Raw genomic sequence first — 15,240 nt, 5'->3', positions numbered from 1 at the left:
AGGTTTTAATGCAGAAACTGGGGAATTTATTTGCTAAATCCAGGTGCAGTTGATCCTTGTTGAGTGTTTTCTGTTTTTTGGATTAAAACCTTCATCAGTGATGAGTGTACAAACCCAACACTTCAGCTTGCTGTGGTGGAAAGTACAAAGTACTTTTATTCAAGTACTTTTGAAGGACTTGAGGGACTACTTTTTTACTACTTTTTTATGTTACTTTATACTTCTGCTCCATTCATGTTCAACATATAAACTTTTTACTCACCTACAGCTATTTTAAAACTACAGTTGCTAGTTACTTTGCAGATTCGGATGATTAAAGGTGAAATTCATAAGATATGTCCAGAATTTTTATTTGAAACATTCAAAACATAAACAAACACTATCCACAGAATTTGAGGAAGTAATGGTGTGTCACATCTGTGTATTGTGTTACAGAGATAACTACAAAAGTTAGCATGCTAACCAGCAAGTTAATGCTAACCAACAAGCTGGCTTGTTGTGTTTAGTAATACCACTTAGCGACTCAAGAGGAAATAGTCTGATCCCCTTGTAGTTCTCAGCTCTGACATGTATGCAAGTGGCAAGGTTGCTACTTTCACAAGCTCTCCTAACATTTTTAGTCTAATAATAATAAACAAATTAATAAAATGTCAAGAGAGGAAATATTTTTACACCTCTTGCCTGTATACACCATTTGGATTCAAGTTTATCTTCAACTTTTACTGAACTAAGATAAGCTTGTTCGTAAAAAACACTTCAAACTTCACTTAAGATTTACCAAAGATGTCTTTCCGCTGTTCAAAAATCACAAACTCTGCTTTGGTTGAAAATAAATTCTTAATAAATTCTTAATTATGTAATTACCCAGCTATCCCTGTTGTCAAGCTGGCCTTCGCTTTCTCTGAGGTTGCGTTCGGTCCCTGCCCACCTTCAGCCACTCTGTCTTGAATAACAAAGGATGGATGTACATAGATGTTTTTATTCGGGTGTTTCTGAATACATGCATGTTTTTGTTTTTGAGGTATAGACAAACCACGCATTCATTGTCTTGTTGTTCCTCATGTGATGTGTGTTTCCAGGTCATGGAAGGCAACAAAAACGCCTACGCCTCAGTCATCAACGACCTTCACCCTCCCATCATCACCCGCTACGTCCGGCTGATCCCGGTCACCCAACTGTCCACAACCGTCTGCATGAGAGTGGAGCTGTACGGCTGCCCGTGGGAGGGTAGGACACACAAACACATGGTCACACACATTAGTGGATGTTGATTCAGTGGGTTTAGATTTTTTATCACTTCTCAGAAATGTTTACTCCTCCACAAAGCAGGTCAACTCCTCAGAAACCTCCTCACTCCAAAATGTCAACATAAAGCTGAACAGGGGCAATTGTACAAGAATTATAATCTGTTGTGCAATAAAACTAAATCACGACAACATATTTTATGCCAAAAACTATTACAGGTAGATTTTATCACACAGTTTATCACAACAAATGCACTTCAAACAAGCACAATTGAGGTTTTATCTAATTTGTATCACATAAAAAGCAGTTATGAACTCTTTGGATGGCAGGTGCAGATGTACCGCAGGAAAATGTAAAGTTTATTACTAGAGGATAAGACTCCTGTTCGATGTTTTCACTGGTGTCTTTACACTGGCAGCCAATGCTTTGTCAGACTATCAGTGTGGTTTGCTCATTCTTTGAGCTATGATTTATGTACATAAATCAGAAAAATTGAGAAATACTGCACTTCATTCAAGCAAAGTCTTAATTCACATCACACCCCGATGCTTTGGAAAGATGAAAAAAAAGGTTGAAATAAAAGTGATATTCCTCAAACTAAAATCAACATTATCATAAACTCTGGGATCATGTTGTGAAGGATATTTTATGAATATATTTAACATTAAAAGTCAAAAAAATAATCTTTTTTTTTTACTACACTAGGAATAATCAGGCCATAATTAAACTTATAAAGAAAAATGAAATCAGAAAAGAACATTTAAAAGTGGTGTAAACACAAAAGAAAATTAATGTAATAATTTTAGTTTATTATCATTATTATTTATTTGATTTGATTTAACTATTTCCATTTAAGCTTTTCCATTTACCATTTTGATGGTTCCTTCAGTTGGAGCATTTCCGTTTGCATGCTGAATTTCACCTTACACTTTCAATTTATCATTCACTCCCCCTTTAACGTGTTCTGTCCCGTCTGCAGATGGTCTGATCTCCTACAGCGCTCCTGAGGGTCAGCTCATGATGCCGCCCGGTTATGCCATCGCCAGCCTCAACGACTCCACGTATGACGGAGTGCACGAGAGAAGGCGAGTCTCACACACACACACACACACACACACACACACACACACACACACACACACAGGCACACTCTTCACGCATCACTGTCTCCTGTTTCCCTGCTCTCTGTGACTGACAGCTGTCTTGTCCAACAGGAGGCTGTTTGAGGGGATGGGTCAGCTGACGGACGGTGTGATCGGCCAGGACGACTTCCTGCTGACACGTCAGTACCACGTGTGGCCGGGCTACGACTACCTGGGCTGGAGGAACGACTCGCTGGGAACTCAGGGATACGTGGAGATGGAGTTTGTCTTCGACAGGCAGAGGAACTTCACCTCCATGAAGGTTTTCAGTTCTGCTTACGCTACCTTATCATAACAGCTCAGAAGACAGTTATCAACATGTTGTGCATAGCGGTACCAAGCAGTTTTATATTATTTCAAATATTAGTATGAACTTATATTTTGTTATTTTAAATTTAATCTTACAAACATAATCTCTCCTCTGTCTCTCTGTCCAGGTTCACAGTAACAACATGTTCTCCCGTGGTGTGAAGATCTTCTCCTCCGTCTCCTGTTGGTTTAAGCCCCGCCTTATCGCCGGCTGGGAGTCGGAGCCTGTGGCGTTCAAGACAGTGCTTGACGACAGGAACCCGAGTGCCCGATATGTCACTGTGCCGCTGAATCGCCGCACCGCCAAATCCCTCCGCTGCCGCTTTTCCTTCGCTGACGTCTGGATGATGTTCAGCGAGATCTCCTTTCAGTCGGGTAACACACACACACAAAAAAACACAAACACACTCAAACACATATATTAACACACAGATTCATGCTTCTTTCAAACCAACAAAATGTATTCCCTTTATTTGTCCCTCAGAGGACACTGTACTCCCGACCCAGATGACCCTGCTGGTGACTTCCCCTGCAGTCAGTGAGGAGAGCAGTATGTCAACCACACCAAAGACAGGTATGACCTTTGACCTAACCCTTACCCTACAACTTTAAGTTGTTCTACGTATCAATTTGACATCAATAAACCACCAACACATTTAAAGCATGTTAAGATAATAACAGCCTGATCTATTTGCTTTCTTAGAGTGTCACCAGAGGGCAGTGGTTCTGGTTAGTCTGCATCTTTAACCTCTTTCCTTCCTCACAGCAGCCAACCCATCAGCAAGTGACCCTCCAGATGACGGGAACACGCCCATTCTGATTGGCTGCCTGGTGACCATCATCCTGCTGTTGGTCATCATCATCTTCCTCATCCTCTGGTGCCAGTATGTCTGCAAGGTGCTGGAGAAGGTGAGCAGATAAACTACAGATAAAGAGATTTCTTCCCCCTGGAGTGTTCAGTGAATGTGGATCTAAGGGTGCCTTACATAAAACGAGTTGCATAAAATCATCATAAGCGTATCCATAGGATGTTGTAAGGAAAAACCCCTTGATCTCCAAGTGTTTGCCCTTAAGGATTCCCTTATGCGCTGCTATATGGTCCTTAGTAGCCATTTTCCTTATAAAATCTTAAGGGATCAATACCAATCTCTTCAAAATGAGATTAATTTTCAGGACAGGAAAAACACTATAGACACTATGAGCAATGCCCAACTTATTAGAGAGTATAGCTCCACTGGCAAATAGCGACTAGAAACTAGCTCGCTAGCCAAGCATTAACATACCTCTGTGTTCTGTTGTTTTTTGAAACTTACCAACATCCCCTCACCAACTTTTAAAACTTTGTTAAGACTAACACTGGCAATAATGCTGGCAAGATGCTGTTGTGTTGATGTGAGTAAAGTGTAACCATGGTAACTGAAGTGCACATGTGCTGTATATATGATAGTAACTACCAGGAAAACCGTAAGCTAAACATTTAGGCAAGGAGACAACCTAAGAGACATTGTGGAACACTCATAAATGAGCTTCCCAGCTTAGGGAAATATTTTGCATAAGAGACATCTTAAGTTTGAAACTTCAGGTAGTTTATGCAACTGCACATTTATGTGTAGGATTAAAAAAAACTCCCATTTAGGGGACCCCTGCAGGTACTATCTGAAAATACAGATTGGATCTCTGGCACTGAGATGAACGGGCAGAAAAATAAACGTACAACTGATCCAAACTGTCTCATTTTTTCAAAAACAACAAATACGTAAATCAGCATAATATATTATCACACACTCTTTATACATCCTGTATATACGATAGCACAGTTATTTTCTGTAAAGAGTGACTGAGTCTTCCATGCGTCAGACTCATTCAAACACTTTCTGAACACATCTGTTGCCTTCAGTTCCTAGTAAGTCTCTGGCGTTCTCCAGCCACCAGTTGAATCCAAAACTGTTTTGATTATCTGAATGCATCATAAAGCAGCAGAACTAAACAGCTGTTGAACGCAGCCCAATCACAGGCCCGATCACAAACCAAAGACAACAGCCATTTATTTCCCTTTTTAGGAAATAAAGTCTACAGCTTTCTTGCTCTGTAATGTTTATTACACAGGAGAAAATAGAGCCAGATGTTGACAACAACAAATCAAAAAGCTTCATGACCTGCATGGAGGATGGATCATTGTTGTTCTAGAGGACAAGAACACGGAGATTATTAATATGAGCACGTGTGTTATGATAATATGAACATGTATATTCCTGAAAGCTGAGAGAAAAGTTTTCCTCTCCCTCTCTCCTCCAGGCTCCACGTCGGATCCTTGATGAGGAGGTGACAGTTCGGCTGTCATCCTGCAGTGACACTATCATCCTCCAGACGCCCCCTGTGCCCCCCCGCTCCGGCCACGCTCCTACAGGTAGACAACAACAGATAATCTATTGCACTGGTCCAAATAGAAAGCGAGAAAAGGCTAACCATGGGTTAGAGTACCCTTAACAGACGCTTGTAGAGATCCTATTGATACATAAGTCTACCTTTCCCATAAACTTAATCTGAGAGTGTAACTGGAGTTACTGAATGTCCTTATGTGGTTCACAACATCTGTTTTCAACAACAGGCTAATCAGGACATAATCAGAGAAAAAAAAAAAAATTAATGAAAGTTAAATCAGTGCTACTTGTTTTTTTTTTCACTTCACCGATTTGACTGAGACTTCACACTTTGATTAAACCCAAAGCTGTTTTCCCTAAGAGTTTGGTATATTTGGTGAAATGCAAATGCTGTTATCATACTGTGTTATCCAGAATACCACTGGTCACAGTCAAGAACAGAACCAGAACAACACACTGGTCTGGCATTTGCCTCGATTGGAAAGTGATAGTTTGGGTTATTTGAAGTTGGGTTTGTATGAGGTGCTTATGCATAGTCAGTTAATTAACTGTAGCAGCTGGCAGTCAGCATGCCCTCAGTTTGGAGACACAGGGAGTAGCACCAGCATGGAAACTAAGCAATGTACTGCTGTGCACAGGGTCAGCAGCAAAACATAGTTTAACCTGAAAAATAATATCTGTATTTTACCACTTTACCTTGCATTCAGACAGCCTTTTCTGACAGGAAACAGCCATTATATGAGCATAATATTGCACTCTCCAAACCAGTCAGATTTCATTTGCAAAATCTGTTATTTTGTATCACAGAACACAAGAGTTTCTGGTCGACCACTGCCACAAACACTTAGTTAGTTTGTATTATTGGGTGACTTTGGTGTTTTAAAGGGTTAGTTCAGATTCACAGAAGTCACACAATAATATAAAGAAACCAACGAATTGAGGCAGCATTGGACCAGAAACTCATTGTTCTGTTGAGGTAAAATGACTGATTTTGCCAAAGGAGTCTGGTTGCTTTGGAGAGAGCGATATTTGTTTGGCTTACAGGATGGCAGTTTCCCATCAGGAAAGGTTGCCTGCTAGCAAGGAAAGCAGCAAAAACATCTTAAATATAGTGTACACTTAATTTATTATTGATTTTTTAGGTGGCTTTGCTGCTGACCCTGTCCCCAGAAGTACAGTGCTTAGCTCCTAGCTGTGCCAGCAGCTCATTATCACATGCAGAAAACACTTTCACCTCATTGAAATTCAGTCTGCTGCTATTTCTCATGATTTGTAAAAAGCACTGTAGCGCTGAGTCTACAACTGGTGGTTGATCCATGATAGTTTGGGCTCAAAGTGAACAAGGACAACTGTGCTCCATTGAAATCCCCTGTTCCTTACCCACCCACTCTCTCTTTGCTCTCCAAGTGGCCTCCGTGCAACTAGTGTAGTTATGTAATAGCAAGGGCTGAGGGGAAGTCAGTGACGGGAAGTGGAACTAGCAATGAAACTCAACATCTGATCATAGAGTGGTACGTCAGACAACCCACTACAGATAATCTTAACTACCCCTTTAATTTAGTTTTCATTTGTTGTATGTATGAAGCATGAGTAGTTTTCATGTGTTTTTGTGTGACAAGGCTCTTAGATGAAAAATAAAAACTTGATAGGTGCAAAGTGGGCTCCCACAGAGTAGCTTGGACTTCGAGTGCTTGATTATTTAATGATTTTTTTTGTTTGTTTTCCTCAGGCCCTGCCAACACTGACCCTCACTATGAGAGAGTTTTCCTTTTGGACCCACAGTACCAGAATCCAGCGGCGCTGAGAAACAAGCTGCCAGAGCTGTCACAGAGTGCAGAGGCCTCAGGTAAAATGTACTGGAGCTGCGTTTTTTAACTGCCAGTAGAGCAGAAAAGAAATATAAGAGTAAGAATGACACATACTAGAATTTCTCTTTAAAATTCCCCTCCCATGTTCATGAGCAATTATTAACCATCTATGGAGGTTTAGTGAAAGTTAACAAAGTATTATCTTATCTAAGGAAACACAAACTTGAATGGAAGTCAGCCTGAATCAATGTGCCTTAAAAAATGTTTCAGATATTCTATGATGACATGTTTGGACTCGACTGTCCAGAGCTGTCAGAAAGTTTTAAAAGCCTCCAGTAAAATACGTTAAACTGCTGCAGTCTGCCCCCTGCTGGCAGGTCTACAACAGGCATCTCTACCACTCTGTCAAATATCTCTTGTCCTGTCTGTCTTTAACAGCTTTGAATGCCTTTATGCAATTTAACCTCTTTTATTCCTTCAGAAAACACTGCACAGGCTCTGTCTTTCTGTTTTCTTCGCTCTCTTTTTCCTCTTCAGTGTTTTCTTGATGATGCTGTAAAACTGAATGTGCATGCTCATTCATTCTGCAGTTTTTTTCTCTCCTTTACCTCCCAGCCCTCTCTGTCTCTGTCCATGTTTCCTCCCTCCTCTTCCTCCAGCTCTCCTCCTCGGTAATCCTCTCTATGACCTCCTCCTGCTGACTTCCTGTCACATGACATCAGGCTGGTTGCGTGGTAAGAGCTGAAAGGTGTGACTTCAAACGTTTAATAAACATCTATCAGATACAGTAGGCACAACCAAAACCAAGACAAAAATCCAGTCTCAGTGAGGCTGTTTTTACAACCCTGATTCTTGGAAAAGTTGGGATGTTGTGTAAAACGTAAATTAAAACAGAATGCAATGATTTGCAAATCATTTTTGATCTATAGTCAGTTGACTACTCCATAAAACCTTTGTTTTTTAAGATAACAAGATAGGAAAATTAACTCACTATCTTAAAATACATATTGATAAACAATCTCAACTGCCATTATAACTGATTAGTAGAAGTATTTACAAGTATTGTGGGAGATTTTTAAGCAATTATACCAGATAGAGTGGCAACAGGATATGATAGAAAGGAATGTGCAACAAGGGTTCCCCTCATACAGTGTTGTAAAAGTACTTTGTGTTACAAGCACATAAAGTGATTATTAGGAACCTGTGAAAACAAAAATATCCATCATTCCTCTTACAAAATCCCACACAAGAAAAACTTAACAGACAAACATTTCTTCCCTCTAACTTCCAACAGCGTGTGGAGGAGGCTACGCCGAGCCTGACGTCACGCAGTGCACTCCGCACCAGTGTTTCCATAGCAACGCACCTCACTACGCCGAGACGGACATCGTGCGGCTGCAGGGCGTCACTGGCAGCAACATGTACGCCGTCCCCGCCCTCACTGTGGACTCTCTCACCAGGAAGGACATCTCTGCTGCCGAGTTCCCACGGCAACAGCTGATCTTCAGGGAGAAGTTGGGGGAGGGGCAGTTTGGAGAGGTGAGGAGGCGGGGCCACAGACAGTGAGGGAGCAGAGAAAATCTGTAAAAGTTTGTACAGTTTGGTGATTTAAACAAATTCTTAAAGGTGTTTAAAAATGTATTTGATTCTTAAAACATTCTGCCCCGGTTCGTCAATTTTTAGAATTTGTCAGGGATTGATTAATTCAAAGGGAATATCAGGACATCATCAATAAACTGCAGCATGTGCAAATGCTATGTGTGGAAAAGTGATTTAAAAGTGGGCTGCTATCTTCCATGGTTATCTTTATACCTACTTGTCTTCTCCAGGTCCACCTGTGTGAGGCTGAGGGACTCCCAGAATTCCTTGGGGAGGGGTCGCCTCTCCCCGACAGAGATGGCCGTTCAGTACTAGTGGCTGTTAAACAGCTGAGGGCCGATGCTACCAGCCAAGCCAGGTACACAATCTATCTGTGTTACGGTGTTTTTACATTTATTAATATGTGACAGAGTTTTTTAAAGGCTCATGTAGTGTTGCTCATTAGGAGCTGTCTAAAACAGATAATATCATAGATCTTATTACAGTACATGTTTCATTGTAAGAGCAGAGATTAAATGAAATGTCATCTAGTGAATGGTGAAGCGTCCTTTTTATAGTTACATGAATAGGCTCAGTTTGATATCCGTGTACAAGTGAAGATTTTGGCCTCATGGTGGCACTATAGGAAAGGTTGGGGGTGAAAAAATTATATGATTTCTGTTCTGGGGACTGTGAATATCCATAGACGCTTGAAAGATGCTGTAAGCAATTGTTCAGTCTCATTCTCAGGTCATCAAAAACTGATGCTTTTGGTTGGTGACAACCAAGCAGCACCCTCCACAGGTGGAAACTGAAGCCAGTGTGAATTGCCAAAAACTGACGTTCCTCAAATGGCCCACATGGCTCCAAAGCGAGTCAATCTCCACAGCACACTTTACAGCAGAAATAAAAATGTTTACAGCCCAGTGAAAAAAACTGTTTTGGTCTCCATAGCTAATTTCCTTGTCATGACAACTGTACAGGGAGTGAATTTATATCTAGCTCACCTGTTTAAATAATGTTAAGGCTTAGAGTTGTGCCTGCTTTGAGTGACAGGTGGGTACCATCACCAGTGGCTAGCCGCTAAATAGCTGCTTCATTTGGCCGCCTCAGCTCCACTCACGCTCCACATATTTGCCCAGTTTTGGATTACCCCAAAGTCAAGCACTGCTAAGATGACAACTAGAGCCACCACACTTCTTCAAAAGGGCTCTTCAGAAAGCTATGGGTGACGTCATGGAGACTATGTCCATGTTTTACACAATCTATGGTGGTGACCCAAGCCGTCAACTCAAAGCATGTATATCTGATGACCTGGTAATGACACTCAAACATCAACTTGTCTCCAGTGTCACTTACAGCACCTTTAATATATTGGCTTGGATATTTGGCTTGTGATTGTAGAGAAAGCCACTTTAAGACATAATGGAGTGAGGACAGGAAAAAAATTACTGTGCAAACTGTATGTGTGCATCCATTTTAATCAGTACTTCAAACCGTAGTGTTTTGTCATGGAGGCAGGCTACGTTACCAGGACACAAGAAGCATTAGGTCCAAAAACTGAAAGCTGAAAGCAACTCAAATGAAAGTGTCTGGCTAAACCTGAAAATGTGTGTTCTCCCTCCATCTGTCTGTCCATCAGGAACGACTTCCTGAAGGAAATAAAAATCATGTCTCGTCTGAACGACCCCAACATCATCCGGCTGCTGTGCGTGTGTGTGTCATCCGACCCGCTGTGTATGGTGACCGAATACATGGAGAACGGGGACCTCAACATGTTCCTGTCACAGCGGGAGATCGAGAGCACGCTGACACACGCCAACAACATCCCTTCAGTCAGGTTAATATACCATACACACACCGTGTATACTGTTTCTACATGATAACACGCTGATGCCATGAGTCTCACTTATCTTATATCTTATCTAACTTTTCAGTCCATCCAGTTCTTGTAATTTTTGATGAAAACAGCAGGATGATGTTACTTTTCAGGCTATGATGAGCACTTTTCTACAGAAAAACAAAGGAGCATTTATTCAAAATTCTATTCTCCTCCAAAGTCATGCTCTCCACCTCCTTGTCTCTTCTTCCCTCTCCCGTCTTATCTCTTCCCCTCCCTCCTTCCAGTCTGTCAGACCTCCTCCACATGTCGGTGCAGATCTCATCAGGGATGAAGTACTTGGCATCTCTGAACTTTGTGCACCGTGACCTGGCCACCAGGAACTGCCTGCTGGACCGGCGCCTCACCATTAAGATCGCCGACTTTGGGATGAGCCGAAACCTGTACAGCAGTGACTACTACCGCATCCAGGGCCGGGCAGTGCTGCCTATACGATGGATGGCCTGGGAAAGCATCCTGCTGGTGAGGGAGGGGAGGAGTTAGCATGAAAAAGATTATTTACATCTGCTGTTTGTTAGCTGTTGTCCCTGACACCTCTACCTGCTCCTAATGATTGTTTTTACATAAGACCAAAAGTCTGAATCAGCTTTATGCCTCAATGTTTTATACAAAAAAACATTTCTCTTATGCATTATACATGTCAGTGGATATCCTATCCTAAAACAGAGGCTTATTAGGAACTCCAGGCTACTGTCAGTAACCCTCTGGTGGCACATCTGTCAATCCTCCTCTGTTGGTTGGTGTGATGTATTTGTTCGGTCACTCTGTTAGGTGGTTTGTCAGGACTATTTATTGAGTTCCTAAGTTTCAAGATGGGTGGGTTCAATGTTCAATGCCTCAGGACTTCCTTGGTATAGTTCTTATAGCGTCTCCTTTGTTCGACAGCAGCTCGTTTTGCATTGCTGAGTTGCCCATAGAGGGTTTGGCAAGGTCAGTAGTGGTCAGGCATGCAGATCGTAAGCCCTGTCCAGCAAAGATGTTGTTTAGCCACTGTTGCTTCCATGCAGGAGGTGTTGGGAATGGAGAGAATTGTTCTGTAGGGGATGTGAGCTGCCCAAGACAGGCCAAGGGTCTTCTTTAGCAGTGTTTCCCAAACCTGGTCCTCAGGTTTGCATTGCCTTGCATGTTTTAGATGTTTCTCTGGTCAAACACATTTAAATAATTAGCTCATCGTCAAGCCTTTGCAAAAGCCTGGTAATGGTGTTTTCATTTGAATCAGGTGTGTTGGAGCAGGGAAACACCTAAAACATGAAGGACAGTGAGGACCAGGATTGGGTAACACTATTCTAAAGGCATTAGATGTAGAAGGCCTCAAAGTTTTTGATATGCTGTTTGGGGTCCAAGTTCCGGCCCCATAGAGCAGAGTGGAAGCAAATACTGCATGCAACCTCTGCGATGACCTTTAGGTTTCACAAGGACTGGTATAGGCCAGAGATTGTGGTTCGTGCATGTTGCATGGACTTTGAACTATGTGCCAAGACAGCACAGTCATCTGCACATTGAAGCTCACAGATCTGGCAGGTTTTGGTCTTTGTGTGGGCCAGGAGCTGCTGGCCTACTCTAGGTGAACTCCATCTCTGTGTCCCAGGGCATGGTGGAATAGGTTTGTGATGGCTGAGAGGAGGAGATTAAACAAGACAGGTGCCAATACACAGCCTTGTTTCACCCCAATGTGAACCTAGCTCACAAAGCTAGATAGATAGATATAGATCGATAGATGGATAGATCGATCATTCATTTTGCCTCAAATGAACAAGTTTATCACAGATGTTGTGCAAGACAGTCACGACCTGTTTATTGATGGATGTACTCAGTCCTGTCATAAAACTGTACTCAAGAAATAATGTGATGTTTCATCATTTTCATTTTATTTCTGTGTCACCCCTTGCCTCCTCTACAGGGTAAGTTCACCACGGCCAGTGATGTATGGGCATTTGGTGTCACCCTGTGGGAGATCTTCACTCTGTGTAAGGAGCAGCCCTACAGTCTGCTGTCCGACGAACAGGTCATAGAGAACACTGGCGAGTTCTTCAGGAACCAGGGCAGACAGGTGAGATGAATCAAATGCACCCACAAAGGACAGAGTTCAGTATCATTCTGATGTGTCGTTATCCCGGTGAAAGCAGCTCCAGTTCCAGTGAATACTTGCATTATTGTAATAATTATGCGCGTTTGTGATTTTTGTTAACTGTATGCAAGCAAGGACTACTTAAACCTTTTAGACATGTAGCGCTGCATGGATCTAGCTTGTAACAAGCATAATATGCTAACCATACCTACAAAATATGCTAACCAGTTGACATGTAGCAAGTCACAGTTCCTCCACAAGGGGGAGCTGCTCAGTCATTGTTGTACCATTTGTACACATGGCATCCAGTCCCACCAACAGCAATAGCTCCCAAATGCTCGCAGGGTAAATCTGGGATAATTGACAAGAAAACAGAAAAACAGAAAACACAGAAAAACAAATTATATTTAGTTTTGAGACATTATTCTAAACTTTCCTCTTTTTTATGAATTACTGGACAGTTTTATCTCTCCATGCCCTAAAATTACTCAAATAAAAGAGAAAAGACATCTCATAGGTTGCTTTAGACATAGCTCATAAACATAGACAACTGGAATTAAAGAATGCTTTTTTTTTCTGGTTCTTTTCTATGTGATCTTTTTAAAGGTATTATACACAACACTTCCTGTAGAGGTTACAGTAGACTAACAGCAGCTTAGACCAAACAAATGCCTCATTTACCCTACAAAGTTGGGGGAAGAAGTGTCATCTGAGCACACATCTCACAAAATTCAGATCAAAACAAAACATAAAATGTTTTCAGAAACATGTTCTAGTTCACTGTTAAGGTGTAATATGAGCTATGCTGTGATGAGGCGGTCACAAAGTCTCCCAAAACTCAGATCAACTGGGCAGTGTTGCTGAAACATATTTAAGTTTAGCTGTAATATGAAAAGATTAATCACCAAGCTGCCATGCAGAAAACACAAAGACGGACAGGGACTCAGATTTGCACATGCACAAAAATGTACATCCAGCCATCAGTGAGCCACAGAGAACCTTGGATAAAAACATAAACACTCTCTGCTCAGGATGCCATTTCTCCATATCTTCAAATAGCAAATAGTTGTTTGCTGACTTCTAGTGAAGCTGAATGTTTTATATTTCATCTTTAACTCTCCTGCATTTTGCTACCAGATCTTCCTTTATGGTCCTCCACTCTGCCCACCTTCTCTCTTCGAGCTGATGATGCGTTGTTGGAGTCGCGACATACCCGATCGGCCCTCCTTCGAGGGACTTTACCAAGCCTTGAGGCCCCATGTCAACCAGTGAGCCAAGGCTTCTGGGATGTACCACTCTGGCTTTGCTTGGCAGGGGGTTGTCCATCTCTGGACTCGTGCAAGATGACAGACTGACACGAGAAGACTGGAATTATGTTACGAGGGTAAGCTGCTGTCAGAGGGAATGAAGAAATTGGCAGAGCTGTGGTCCGAAGGTTGGTTTGCTTTGTGGTAACAGCAGCACTCTACTCTGAGAGACGAGATGGAGACGGAGGGGAGAAGGCTGGTCAACTCAGAGGAGGAACTTTTTTTTGTGAGATCCAAACCTTGCAGTCTTTAGTGAACAAAGTTTTCTAAGCTTTTTAAAGATTTCTTTCATTGCTGATTTCAACCATCTCTTAAAAGCTCTTTGACCAAAAAGTCTTTTCTGACCTTTCACATCTTCTTTTCATGTTGTTATGGTGCCAAAGGTGCCTATTTTTTTTTTCCCTCTCTTTGGCTTTTAAGATGCCATTAACTGGTCAGACGCGTCTGTCTTGGTAGTTTCTCCTGTCCCTGTGGTTTTTATTATTATTGTAAAGCACTGTCTGTGTCTCTCAGTTATTCATGTTCATATATTAACCCACACTGGAGCTAGGGCTAGGGTCAAATTGTAGTTTAGTTTTATTTTTTAGATTTTTATTCTATTTTATTTGTCTTGTTTTACAATATTTGACTTTTGTTGGTCTTTTTTTTTGGATATGAATGTTGTCCAGCTGAGGTTCACATCACGGTGCCAAGAGGCTGCGTTTTGAAACCTGTGTGGTTCACAGACTGAAAATCAGTCAGTGGGGAACTGTGGGTAATTAAGGAAAGAATCTTGATTGGAGGCACCAAAAAAGAAACTAATGTGTTGTGCCTTTTTTGTTGCCAAAGAGAAATAAAAAGTGATAAAACAATTACATGATTATATGAAATTTAACTGCATCTGCATGGAAGGACTTGGCTAAACATTGTACCATTAACATCTGCCAGTTGGCGACGCTTTTATTCAAAGTGCCTTACATTTGTAGCATGAGTGGTACCAGTTGAGCCAACATGAACAACACGGGTACCACATGTAAGGAAAGTAATCAACCAAGTATCTGATGCAAAGACCTAATCTCGAGGTATCACTTTACCTGTGTCTGTGTTTGTGCTTTGGCCTATAAATGTGTGTATGTTAAGTGTGTATGTGTCTATGTTGGAGCCCAAAGACCTGTAGGTGTATTGTTTGTCTTCATGAGCCCTGTTCTACCTTGATGGAGAAGATCTCCGCAGAGCATTAAAATTTAAGGAATTTAAAGTCAGTAGTTTCATTACTAGAATAAAACAAACATTAAAACAAAACTGTTCAAATTAAAATTTAAATAATTACTAAACAGAAACAGGAACTTTGCAGAAATGCAAACTAGGATTGAGATTTTGCCAAATGATTTACCTAAAAAGCTATTGATTTGTTGTGCTAAGGTTATCCCTTTTTGGTTCCTGGTAGAACCTTTTATTAAGGTTACCTTTTAGATGGTTTAATCTAGAACCCAACATAAAGGGTTATAATTAGAACGGTTCCA

At 41.4% G+C, this 15,240-nt stretch overlaps 1 protein-coding gene across 1 annotated transcript in view; it reads left to right on the top strand.

The window, feature by feature from the left end:
* ddr2l (discoidin domain receptor family, member 2, like) overlaps positions 1-14,041 on the top strand; it is a 35,755-nt gene extending 21,714 nt beyond the window's left edge. The window contains exons 6-20 of the mRNA XM_084729047.1: positions 1,080-1,227; positions 2,225-2,330; positions 2,460-2,649; positions 2,825-3,071; positions 3,181-3,270; positions 3,463-3,605; positions 4,992-5,103; positions 6,807-6,923; positions 7,545-7,619; positions 8,180-8,424; positions 8,715-8,842; positions 10,106-10,303; positions 10,591-10,825; positions 12,264-12,413; positions 13,569-14,041. Coding sequence (XP_084585173.1) covers positions 1,080-1,227; positions 2,225-2,330; positions 2,460-2,649; positions 2,825-3,071; positions 3,181-3,270; positions 3,463-3,605; positions 4,992-5,103; positions 6,807-6,923; positions 7,545-7,619; positions 8,180-8,424; positions 8,715-8,842; positions 10,106-10,303; positions 10,591-10,825; positions 12,264-12,413; positions 13,569-13,703 — 2,319 coding nt within the window. The 3' untranslated portion in view covers positions 13,704-14,041. The remainder of the gene's footprint in view (positions 1-1,079; positions 1,228-2,224; positions 2,331-2,459; positions 2,650-2,824; positions 3,072-3,180; positions 3,271-3,462; positions 3,606-4,991; positions 5,104-6,806; positions 6,924-7,544; positions 7,620-8,179; positions 8,425-8,714; positions 8,843-10,105; positions 10,304-10,590; positions 10,826-12,263; positions 12,414-13,568) is intronic.
* Positions 14,042-15,240: the final 1,199 nt, after the last annotated feature.

This window comes from Lutjanus erythropterus, chromosome 10 (assembly GCF_056507025.1).
Source record: "Lutjanus erythropterus isolate fLutEry1 chromosome 10, fLutEry1.hap2, whole genome shotgun sequence".
NCBI classification, from domain to species: domain Eukaryota; kingdom Metazoa; phylum Chordata; class Actinopteri; order Lutjaniformes; family Lutjanidae; genus Lutjanus; species Lutjanus erythropterus.
Note: the sequence above shows the minus strand (reverse complement) of the source record. Positions and strands in the feature narration are given on the sequence as shown.